Source organism: Arachis hypogaea, chromosome 15 (genome assembly GCF_003086295.3).
Source record: "Arachis hypogaea cultivar Tifrunner chromosome 15, arahy.Tifrunner.gnm2.J5K5, whole genome shotgun sequence".
NCBI lineage: Eukaryota > Viridiplantae > Streptophyta > Magnoliopsida > Fabales > Fabaceae > Arachis > Arachis hypogaea.
The window spans coordinates 115920310-115933811 of NC_092050.1; the positions used below are offsets into that span (position 1 = coordinate 115920310).

At 26.3% G+C, this 13502-nt stretch overlaps 1 protein-coding gene across 1 annotated transcript; it reads left to right on the plus strand.

Annotated features, from left to right (window-relative positions):
* The first annotated feature begins 787 nt into the window (after positions 1-787).
* LOC112750511 (nudix hydrolase 1) lies at positions 788-1708 on the plus strand. Its single transcript, XM_025799271.3, has 2 exons — positions 788-1024; positions 1239-1708. Exons 1-2 carry the CDS (start codon positions 859-861, stop codon positions 1538-1540), a joined length of 468 nt encoding a protein of 155 aa, XP_025655056.1. The 5' UTR covers positions 788-858; the 3' UTR covers positions 1541-1708.
* The last annotated feature ends 11794 nt before the right edge of the window (positions 1709-13502 follow it).

The following is a 13502-nucleotide window of genomic DNA, read 5'->3' on the forward strand; positions in this document are numbered from 1 at the left end:
AGTGATTGAACCTTGAATTTGTTGAATTTGTTGTTGTGATGTTGAATAATCATTTAATTAAATTTTTTGTTGCTAAAAATTATCGAAGTTGAATTTTTTAGTGATTATGATCACCGAACCTTGAATTTGTTTATGTGTTGTTGAAATAATCATTTAACAAAATTTTTGTTGTTGATAATTCTTGTTGAGTTGAATTTGTTATTGAAAATTATTACTGAGATAAATTTTTTTGTTTGTTCTTTTTTTTACTAAAATCTTAAAAATATTTTTGTCACAAACACCATTAAAAATACTACCATTGCAAAAACATGCATCATCAAATAAATTTTATTCTCTCTTATTTATTTATATTAAAAAAAAATATTTTATATTAATAACTAATTTATTATCTCTTATATCATTATTTATATCTATAGAATTAATACTTATTTTTATATTTGTGAGTACATATATTTTAATTTTAATTTTAATTTTATAATTTTATATTATTACAACCGAATTGATCGAATAAATCAATGAACCACCAATTAAATTAATAGTTCAGTGATCCGATCATATGATTAGGTTAATTTTCGGTTCGATTCCAATAACCATAAAAAATATGATATTTTATTTCAATGACTATTTAGTACCTTTTTTTTTTCCCAGGGTCTTAATCAAAATGTTCAAAGCTGGATCAATCTTTTCTAGGAAAGATCACTCAGTGGACTAAACCAAAACAAAGTTTACTTCGGTCAAACGGTCAAACTCAGCCTAAGCGACACCGTACGTGTATAAAATACTGATAGCACATAGCACCACAACACAGACAGAATAGAGCGAGTACACAATACGCTCAAATTTCTCAACCACCTGACAATGGTCAACAAGGAAGGGTCATCAGCGCCGACATCTCCGCCAACGCCGGTGCCAAGGGTTGCGGTGGTTGTTTTCATCTTGAAGGGAAAATCTGTCCTTCTCGGCCGCCGCCGCTCCTCCGTTGGCAACTCCACCTTCGCTCTTCCGGGAGGCCACCTTGAGTTTGGTTGGTCTCTTTCTCTCTGATCCCTTTCTCTTGTCTTCAAAATTTTCTTTGATTTCAGTTTGTTTCTCTAGAATGTATGTAAAAGAATTTCATCAAAATATAGTGAAGAAATTTAAAAACAAAATTATGACATTTATTAGCAGTCTTTTATTTTATTTAAAAAAAAATAGATGTATTAATTGTGAAAGGGCTATTTCGGACTTTGCACTCTCAGGGGAGAGCTTTGAGGATTGTGCGGCAAGGGAAGTGAGAGAGGAAACAGGATTGGAGGTTGGGAAAGTGGAGCTGTTAACGGTTACAAACAACGTGTTTTTGGAAGAGCCGAAGAAGTGCCATTACGTCACTATCTTCATGAGGGCAGTGTTTGGGGCAAATGAAGCAGAGCAAGTGCCACAGAATCTGGAGCCGGAGAAGTGTGATGGGTGGGAGTGGTATGCGTGGTCTCATTTGCCAAACCCGTTGTTTGGGCCTCTTGAGAGGATGGTCAAAGGGGGTTTTGATCCATTTCCAGTGTAAAATCCTTTTTGGGCTTAGTTCGGTTTGGTTTGGTTAACTTTGGGTTATAATAGATCCGCATGAGCATTGTAATCTTAAGGTTTGTATTTATTTCATCTTTGGGTGCTGCGACTTTGTATTGGAATTTGGTGAGGCAAGAAATGAACGAGCAAGCATAATTGGATTGGATTCACCAATTTCAAATAACATATGATATGCTGATAAAATCATAATCGAACCGACTTGAGTTAGTCGAGTAGTTAGCTCACTTGTCTTATTAAGTAAGTGAGGGTAGTTTAAATCTTATCTTATATATATATCAACACATTAACTAGTGACAACTTCTTAAATGGAGTTTAGATCTCATCTTAGACAAGGAGATACCCAAAAACACCAAAAAATAAAATCAAAATCGAATGCAAAACTTTTAAGTTTATTTTGTGGACAAAAAGAAAACTCAGAATATGCTAGAGATAAAAGAGTTTCTAAATAATTTATAGAGAGACAAACACACATATATTTTAGATATTGTATTTTGATTTTATTTTTTCAAGTACAAATATAAAATGAGACCTTTTTATTTTTTAATTTGGTGAGTTTATAGTAATTGATTTTTTTACGGTTTAATTTGTGAATGACTAAATATTTTTAGAAAATGAAGCAAGAAATGTCTAGTTTGAATTTTTGTTTCAATTTTTATCCAATTTTTAAATAGTTATTCAACTATTTTAACAAAAATTTAAATCTAATACATAAGTAACTTGCTAAATATAAAAGTTGTTACTCAACTATAAAAAAAATCATTAGTATTTGTTATTTTTGTCTTTCATTAAATCTTTTAGAATTATTTTATTAGCAATATGAATTTTTAGACATTGTTTTTGTAATTTATCTTTAAGTTTTAACTATTGACATTTCTAACTAAAAAAGATATTAAGTGAAAAATCGCTAGACACAAAACACTGGGTATCGCTGAACCGGGTAGAAACTAATCAGTCGGATCGAACTGGAATCCAACCGATTTTTTAGAAACGACATTGCTTTGCATTCAGTGTGCCTGCTTTGTGCCCCACCCCTTCTCCGAACTCCTTCGTTCCTTCCTTCAGAGTCTAGTTGTCAGAACTGGTCATGCTATTGATTCATTGATTTATTAGTTCAACTAATGAATTGCTGGTTCAACTGACAGAATCGGTCCTACGTAAATAAAAAATAAAAAATAGTTAAAAATCTAAAATTAAAATTTAAAATATATATCTTCATTAATATTTTAAAAACAATCAAGTATCAACAAATTATAATAAAATTTTTTAATTTTATTTTTATATTAAACTAACTATTTTTATTTTAATAACTAACTAATTAGTTTATATTTATTATATTGTTATATACTATATGTATTTAATAAAAAATAATATTAATAAATATCATATAATAATAAAAAAATAATTATATTATAATTAACAAAAAGATTTGATATTTTTATTTATCCATGTTTAATAACATTTATATTAATAATTATGAATAATAATAAAATATCATTAATTTAAATATAAGTGAGTATAAAATTAAAATAATATTTAAAAAAATTATTATTTTTACTATATAATTAATAATTAGCATATAATACATCAAGGAACAACATAACTTAGTGACAAGGACAAGGAAGACCTAGATTCAAATCACATCTTCATCAATTTTGGAATTTTCTCTTGAACGGTTTGGTTGAATCGATTTCCACCGGTTTTCAATAACTTTGATTGGTTCTTACCGATTTTCGTTCTTAAACAGTCTACAGACTAGACCAGGCCGATTGGGACTCTGGTTCACAAGTTTTTCGGTTGAATCGGCCAGTGCTGTCTGATTTTTACAACTATGCTTCAGAGTTCACGGAGTCGCAGGCATATAGCATCATCTTCCTCGAGTCACCGTTGTTCGTCGCACTCAACCACTTTCCATCGTCCTGCGAACACTTGTTTTCATTTTTTTATTCTCTGGTCAGAAATCATTCGTCGCGCTCAATCGCTCTCCATCGTCCTGCGAAGGTCAGTGGCAGTGCTCACTTGTTTTTCATTTTTTTGTTCTTTGGTCAGAAATCATTGAATGGTTATTGAATGTTTTGTACTTTTGTTAAATAATTATTTGATTATTGATTAGCTCCAGCTCAGACGAAGCTTTTTCCCCAAAAAGAAACCATAGCTGACAGTAGCCTCCCCCACCGCCACAAGGAGTGTGACTCACTGTCACCATCCGTCGCGCTCAGGCACCACCGTCTTCATCTGGTAGTGGTGTTCGAAGTCTCGAACCCACCAATCAGAACGAATGTTTAGGATTTTGTTAATGCTACTCAGATTGGTTTCTTCGATTTTTTCTCTAATTTTTTGTTCTTGGTTCTTTGTTCTTTGATTAGGATTCTTTGTTCTTGATTCTGCTGCTGCTAGTACTACTCAGATTGAATTGTTGAATGATTAGCTTTACTCACTGCTGTTGTGCTGTGCTGTACTTTATTGTTTTTTGTTTGTGCTGTGCTGAAAGTCTAAACTTTGATAATTCTTATTAATCTTTGAAAAAGTTTGTTAATGTTTGTTGAAATTATGCTAAAATTTTGTTAAAATTGTGATCAATTTACTGTTTGCTGAAAATATTATTAATCTCTGTTAAAATTATGTTAAAATATGAGCTTTGTTTTGTTCAATATAATCAGACTTTTGTTGAAATTATGCTAAAGTATGAGCTTTGATCTGTTCAATATAATCATACTTTTGTCAAAGAAGGAATAAATTGGTTAATTCAATAATGGCTATTTTGATGAGTTCAACAATGATATAACCAAAAAGCCAAGTGTTAAATTGTTAATACTGGAAGAAGTTAAAGGTTTTTGCAGATTTTATAATTGATGATAAACTTTCATATTATTATTTTATATTTGGATATTTTCTTTTGTTATTTGATTTTTGAGTTTGTATTTTAATAAGATCATAATATTTTGGTTGAAATTTTGTTATTTGACTTTTGAGTTTGTATTTTGAAAAGATCATAAGACTTTAGTTGATGTAGCGCTTTAAATTTGAATGATATTTTAAGGTTTAAATGAAATATAATTATGTTTTAATGATCATATACCATCATTTCTTATATGCAACTTCTCCCCTTTTTATGCCAGCTTTAAATTCTATACAATGGTCATGGATTCGATTCCAAAATATTTCACCCTTTTGGTCAGCACCAATTATAGGGTCTGTTGAAACATTTAACTATGCACTAATCAACATCTTATCCTCTTTTCATTGTTAGTGTTGAATAATATCTTGTCTATGATTTTCAATTTCATCATTATTGAGGTCGATAGCATCTAATCCACAAAAGTTGAGAAAATCTGAATATTGTAAATTTGGACTAAAATGTATAGGAGTTTGAGGGGATACATTAGAAGAGCCACCAATACTAGATGAGTCACGTCTCGATGCACTTAATTGAGTTAAAAATGGCAACGATGTTAAAATAATATTTCTGATAGAGGGATTAAATATAGATGAAAATGGATAATATAATGTGGTGTTTGTAAATTTTGATTATGTGGTTCAAAATATGAAATTAATTATTGTAAAGAACTTGAAAATTAAAATTAGAAAGATTTTATAGATTTTGACTTTGAAATGTATTTAGTTGTGTAAAATTTTGATTTGAAATTTAAGAGTTTGAAGGTTAAGATTGTTAAGTATTTAGATTTTGAAAAAAATATATATAAATAATTAAAAAAATAGTTGAATTGGTTTTGATCTATTTTTTAAACAAAAAAAAATATTAGTAAAACATTAGTTTCAAAAATTTGAAAGAAGATTGAAAAATATTTAAAAAAATGAGAATAAAAAAATATATATAAGTAGTACATGTAGAATAATAAAATATTAAGAATAAATAGCCAAAATCGTCTCTGAAAGATACCCCGATCTCAATTTTGGTCTTCGAAAGATAAAGTTAATCAAAATCGTCCTCAAAAGATACACGATTGGTCACGTTAGTCCTTCCGTCAGTTGGATGATGATGTGTTACGTTAAGTGCCATGTGGCATATGATGACGTGGAGCGCTAATGCCACGTGTCACAAGATGATTGGTTGACGTGTCAGATTAGTGACACCTGGTATGTCACGTGTCAGGTCAATGACACGTGGCACTTAACATGTAAAAAAGTTATTTATAATTAAAATAGTCCTTGAAAGTTCAGACGTAATTCATTTTCATTCCTAAAATTTTAAAAATTAATCAAATTAGTCCTTATATAATTTTTTTTATTTTTTCTTGATAATATTAAATTTAAAATATTTTTTGATACTACTAATTTTAATAGAAATGTAATTGACAAACAAAAAATTAGTAATTGTATCTTTTCTTCTTAAAATTTTTTTCAATAAAATTATCTCTCTCCTTTAATTCTTGTCAAAATCTCTCTTATTCTTTTCTATTCTAAAACATTTTTCTTACATTATTACATTTTGTTGGAATATATATATACTCAAAATTGAAATGTATGTATTTGTTAACCTAAACAAAGTTATATGCTCAAAATCAAAATTTATGTATGTTAACCTAAACAAAGTTAATAAAAATTTATACATCTTTTTTTTCATTACGGTATTACTTTCATTTAGGTTAACATACATAAATTTTGATTTTGAGCATATAACTTTGTTTAGGTTAACAAATACCTACATTTCAATTTTGAGTATATATTCCAGCAAAATGTAATAATGTAAGAAAAATGTTTTAGAATAGAAAAGAATAAGAGAGATTTGGACAAGAATTAAAGGAGAGAGATATTTTTATTGAAAAATTTTTAAGAAAAAAAGATACAATTACTAATTTTTTGATTGTCAATTACATTTCTATTAAAATTAGTAGTATCAAAAAATATTTTAAATTTAATATTATCAAGAAAAAATAAAAAAAATTATATAAGGACTAATTTGATTAATTTTTAAAATTTTAAGGATGAAAATGACTTACGTCTGAACTTTCAAGGACTATTTTGATTATAAATAACTTTTTTACATGTCAAGTGCCACGTGGCATGCCACGTGCCACTGACCTGACACGTCAACCAATCATCTTGTGACACGTGGCATTAGCCCTCCACGTCATCATCCAACTGACGGAAGGACTAATGTGACCAATCATGTATCTTTCGGAGACAATTTTGATTAACTTTATCTTCCGAGGATCAAAATGAAAATTGAGGTATCTTTCAGGACGATTTTGACTATTTACTCAAAATATTAATTAACAATAACAGTCATATAATAGTTATCTCATATCATGTATATAACGTGCTTTTAATTTTATTAATAAAATATTATTTATTTTTCTAAATTTTATTAACATATGTTAAAGTATCATTGGTCACTTTTAAAGGAGTTTCAGCCCCTCTGAAATGGAGTTTCAAGTGCTCCGAACAAAATGAAAAAACTCCCTTTTATTTTGCTTCAATGCTAAGGGCTTATTTGTAAAAATGAGGCTCCAATTTTTTTTATCGTTGGACTTGCTCTAATGGTCACACTATTGGTCACTTTTATTTATATGTATAGTGTTAATGGTGTCACCATTATTGTTAGATAATGATTTTATGGTTTAAAATGAATTTTTGTATTCTTTTGTATGAATTTATATCTTTACAATATAATTGACTTTTTTTGATAAATATAAAAAAATAAATCATTTTATAAATAAGTCAAGAACCATTCGAATCAATTATTTTTTGACTATTCTTGTAAATTTGTGAGTTAAATTTGAATTTAAATTTAAACTTATACATTAAACGAGTTAAATTTGAGTTTGAGAAAGCTCAACTCATTAACTCATGAACTGATTCAATTATATAGGAGTGTGACCTGATAGTTCGGTAGGAGGAGGAGGATCGGGTACCCACAGTCCGACAGGTTGGCAAAACAAGTCCTTGAAATGATGGGGTGGTGCTTGCAATGACACTCTGACGCCTAAGTTAGAGAGTTAAAGAGGTAGGATTTAAGGAGGTGTGTGACGTACTTGAGAGGACCTTTTGAGCTCTTTATATAGTTTTGTCTCGTTATCTTATCTTACTTGTTAAGATAAAAGAAATATTTGAATTCAAATATTAGTTAGTAATTCTCGATTTTTTTATTCTATTTGGACCATAGAGATGATTTGGATTTGGAGATTGGATCATCGCGGGAACGTTTGGAGTCCGAACGCTAGGTCCAAAACATATATTACTTATTATAACTATTTATATTAATAATATATTATAATTTTATATTTTTAATTTATAGTAATAATATATAATTTACATACATATGTAATTTTTATATATAATTAGATTGAGGATATAAATTATAATTGATAGATAAAAATATATATAATTAATAATTTTTTAATATAAATTATAATTAATTTATTTAAAGTTATAAATTATATTTATTATTTGAGTCGGTCAGTGACTTCTAGTCAATTCAAAAAATTTTAATGGACCGAACTTGAATTTTACAAATATAATAAACTCAATTATTAAAGAATTAAGAGTTTGAGTTTGGCCTTACTGGATCCAAGTCATCCAACTCAACCACTTTCTACTCTATTTGACACTAATTTGTCCTATTAAAAAGTCTTAAAAGTTGATTTACTGTATTGTCTGGTTTTGAATTTTAATTTCTATACATCTGTAGGACGGATCTGTTGAACACAAATAATTTTCACCTACACAATAATGGCACAAGCCACCCTATTCACCTATATCGTACCCGTTTCATCATGTAGGGGAGTAGTTTATTGGCTCAATGATTTTAATTGACGTGATGATGGGATAAATTTTTCTGATGACATTGGCTTTTTCATTTTCCCCCCTTTGGATTGAATGTTAACAATCACTTTAGAAGGTTTGTTATGTTTGGTTCCAGTAGGAAGTCTATAAACTATTAGTAGCTGAATAGTTTGTTGACTGTCCTCTAGGATTTCCAAAACTTTTGAGCAAGGTATGTATGTGCTGTAAGTTGTAACAATCCATTAGTTAGGAATATTAAGATTTTATTCTATCAAAAAAAAAAAAAAAAAGAATATTAGGATTTTATTAATGAGTATCTTAACTCTTTAAAGAATTAAAAATTTATTGAGAAAATAATATTAAAAATGTGTAAATGATACTGGTCTCTGTTTTATTTATAAAGAAAAATATTCTATGCATACTAAAATTCAACTATAATATATTTGTATATAAATATATTTAATTTAATTTAATTTTAATATATTTTATCATTTAATATATATTTTATATTAGTAGTTAAATTTAATAACTATTTTTAGTGTGTACATCTAATACTTTTTTAATTACAAAATATGTATTTCTATTTTTAGTATATTTGACTAAATTATTCATTAATAACATAACTATAACAATTATACATATATATATATATATGTGTGTGTGTGTGTGGTGTGTGTGTGTATAATGTATTTTCTTTTGTTTCTTAGGTATTTTTGAACTTGACAGGTCAGATACTAATTCGTTACTGATCTGAGTTTAATTTTAGAGTTTTTTGCTGATGAATGGGTTGTTGCATAGAAAATACATGATTCGAATTTCTGACACTTGTTTAAACGGAGGAGTGAATTAACCATTATTTATATAATAATAATAATAATAATAATAATAATAATAATAATAATAATAATAATAATAATAACAATAACAATAACAATAATAATAATAATAATAATAATAATAATAACATTAATGTAGTAAAATTTATTTATTTTTAACCATAAAATATATAAAAGAATAAATTAAATATTTTTCACAAATTAATATAAGTTATAATATTTATTATAATAATAAATATATTATTATTATTATTATTTGAATCAACCAAATAATTATTGTTAATGTGTGTGTATAATACTATAATGGTTAATGTAAGGTATTTTGATCGAATAAATTAAAAAATATGTTAATTTAATCTTATTAAAACGAAGACTGAATATTCTATGCAGTGAAAAAGAGCGTCATTTAAATATTACACAATAAAAAAAATGTCTTTATTTATAAATTCATTTGCTTGAAACGTAATAAAAGTTTAAAATTTTTCCCTATATAAAAGACTCTACTTTAGTTACTTAAAGAGTATTTTTATGATATTCTTTAACAAAAACCTTAAAAATAAATTTAAAATGAATTTTTAAAGTAAATGATATTATGAATAAAAGAAAACAAAAAATATATAATTTAAAATGCTTTATCCATTCACAAAAATAAATTAATTTTAAGAAACGAAAGATATACAAAATAAGAAATCATGAACCTGAAGACTCAAGGGTATGTTTTGGCTAGTTTAATTTAATATTAAAATTGAATATTTAGAACATAAAAATATAAAATTAATGATTAAAAGTATAAGTAAAAATAACATTAAAAATATTCTTAAATTAATAACATAATTTTTAGATTTTTTTATTTAAATAAAATAAAGAAGAATCAATATTATCAGATTCTCCTCAACGAAATTTTAAAATGTGAATCTTTTATCTTTATTAATATATAAATCATTCCAGTGCTTTGTGCTTTTAATAATATGTAAATTATTACAACTTAGGACGATTTATGTATTAAACTCATTCTAGAAATGCACATAAATCGTTCCAAAACTTTGAGTTTTTCAAATTGAATATAACTCGTCCCAGGTAGTATAGTTTATAATGTTTTTAACCTAAAACACTATGGGGCAACATGATTTACGTACAAAAAGATAACTCACAATACCCTAGCACGATTTATGTGCAAAACTCTAAAAAATGTTAATAAACAAATAAAAAATATGTTATGTATATATAAAAAATCAACCACTATTGAGTGTGAGTTTGGATTATTTTATAATTTTTTATTTTAAATATTTAAATAAATTCTAATATTTTTTTAATATTCTCAATACTCTTTAGTACTCTACTAGAATTAATAGAATCATAATATAAAGTAAAAAAATTATTTCATACAAAAAAATAATAATAACAGTAAAAAAAACTCATATAAACAAAAAAATAAGAGTTTTATAAAAAATAATAATATACTTGAGAGAATATTGAAAAAAAAAATATTATATTGATTAAAAAAATAGCCAAATAAAAAATAAACTAACTTTTAATATTTACGTGGTATTTTTTAATAAAAAAATTTATTGATTCAGATGCAAAAAAAAAAAGAAGTTAATCTGTGTATATTACATACACATGCATTTTTATAATAAATATCTTATATTAGAAGAAAATATATTTTAATATTTTTTTACAATTTTCATAAAAATTTGTGTTTTTTTTATAATTTTTTAATGAATTAACTTAAAATTTAATAAAAAATAGGTGATGAAAAATAAATTTTTAGAAACTTTTTATAAGACTTAATTAAAAAAGTACAGTATTTTTCTTTATCAAATTAAAAAAATTATACTTATCGAATTTAAAATTATTTTTACATTACTCTCTGTCTCTTTTCTTTTTACAAATTCTGTTTAAAATAAATTAGTTTAAAATATAACAAAAAAAAAATAGATAAAGAAAAAGAACTATAAACATTATAAATTATGCTAAGATATTATGAATTATTTTTTTACATGTAAATCATGTTAGAGTATTATGAATTACCCTTTTATATATAAATCATGCTATTCCATAGTGCTTTAGGTTAAAAATATTATAAACTATACTATTCTGGAATGAGTTATATTTAATTTAAAAAGTTTAAAGCCTTATAACGATTTAGGTGCATTTTTAAAATGAGTTCAATGTATAAATTATCTTAGTGTATAATAATTTATATATTACCAAAAATACAAAACACTGGAACGATTTATATATTAATAAAAATACGAAATTCATATTTTAAAATTTAATTTAAAAAAATATGATAATATTAATTTTTCTTTATTTTATTTAAATAAAAAATCATAATTCTTAGCCTAATTTTAGATGTGGTGGCATTTAGTACCAAGCTACACGCGAAATGAAAAATAAAAATAAAATAAAACATAAAAAATTTGCACAAATCTCGAATGTAATGTTTTCAAGAATCATGCCAGATCTTGAGTGTTTATTTGTGATTTGAATCTTTTGAATTTTACTTTAGAGAGTGAAGTGTGATCTTCTACTCTTAAATAGTTTCTCTTTTATATTTATTTTTGATCCCACTTATAAAATCAATGGTGAGAGATTACACTTTACTCTCTAAAGTGAAATTCAAATTTCAAAGGATCCAAATCCGTTTATTTGTGAACACAAGGCTGAGTTATCAGGCTAAGACTCTGAATCTACTCCACTTAGCCATTTACTTTCTGAAACGATACAGAAACACGGAACACAATGGTGGCTAAATGGGGCATTTGAATACAGTTTGGCTTTCGCGGCGGGAGGATGGAATTTAAGTAATTACTCAAATAAAATAAATAAAAAAAATATTATTTGACAAAAATTATTTTTAATATAGAGATAAAGATGGTGTTTTAGTTGAATATTGATATTTAAAATATATTACAGTATTATAGATGTACAAAAAAGATATTCAACACGCATCTTGCGTGTTAACAGAATGTTAAAACGTATCTAACATGCATCCTGCATGATTGTCAGGATGATGACACATGTTCAACACACAGTCTACGTATTATTAGGATGATGACATGTATCAAACACGCACTCTGCTTATTGCAACACGCACCTTCCATATTAATTTTCTACCTACAAAATTTACCCACCTGTAATTACATCAAATAATTCTATTTTTAACAAAAATACTAATATTTTTTTTATATAAAAAAATTAGCCTATTATTTAAATGTCTTAATTAATGTTTTTAATTATAATAAGATAGAATGATTTGTTATTTACACATAAATTATGTTGTTTTATTTAGATTTAGTAGGATCGATATTGGTTTAAATAACATTTTTATATCTTATCATAAATTTACAATTTATTAGAGAATTTAAATTAAGATTAAGTCACTAAAACTACTCATGAAAGAGTAACGCGCTCACAAAATACTGATAGAAGATGAAAACTCATCACATATCTAATTATCTACGTAAGTTTAATCTCGTGTACAAAACTAAACAAACATGATTTAACTTTAATAAAATATCTTTTATGGACAGTTTTTTTTATATTGGTCCGGATGCTAAGTTGACGTGTATTTAGTATCAATTAGGATTATAGGTTTTACGAGTCTTGAGAAGACAAGAGGAATTGAATCAACGCATTTTTTTTTAATTTTGGAACACGTTACTGAACTAGTAGGAGATTTTCTTGTTTTGTCTCTTGCAACTGTAGAAGCTTAAAAATAAAGGAAGACAGAAAGTGACACCAACATATATCCTGATTCAACTTCTAAGTGCAATGAGGTCAACGTCTAGTCTTCATCACAATTATGGTAGAATTTTACTATATCAATAGCTAAGATTACAAACACCAATGTTAAGACCAAGACAAAGACAAACGAACTAAACTGGTTCTACACAAAAAAAAATGAAGCTACACAAACACCAAGACAAAACAAAGCTATAATTTCGAGCTTCATAAACAAATGCTAAGACAAATGAAGTTATAATTTTGAGATTCACAAACAAATACCATGACAAATAAAGCCACACTTTTAGGCTTCACAAACAAAGACAAAATTCCAAAACTAAAATAGAACCAAAGACAGAGATTTAAACCAAAGTTGACAGATATTTGGCTTTTCTTCTTAATTCATGCCTTTTTACTCATAGGCTTTTTTCGAAATAATCTTTCACAGAAATATAAATCTTTTTCACATAATTAGGAAGACTAAAAAATTGAAACTGAATCATCAAATTAAGATCCAGTGAAGAAGAACAGTGATCCTCAATGTAAGAATCGGCATAACCGTTTTAATAAAATAATAATTTTAAGTGTCCGGAGTAGATTCAAAATTTAGAAGTTTTAATTTAAAAATTT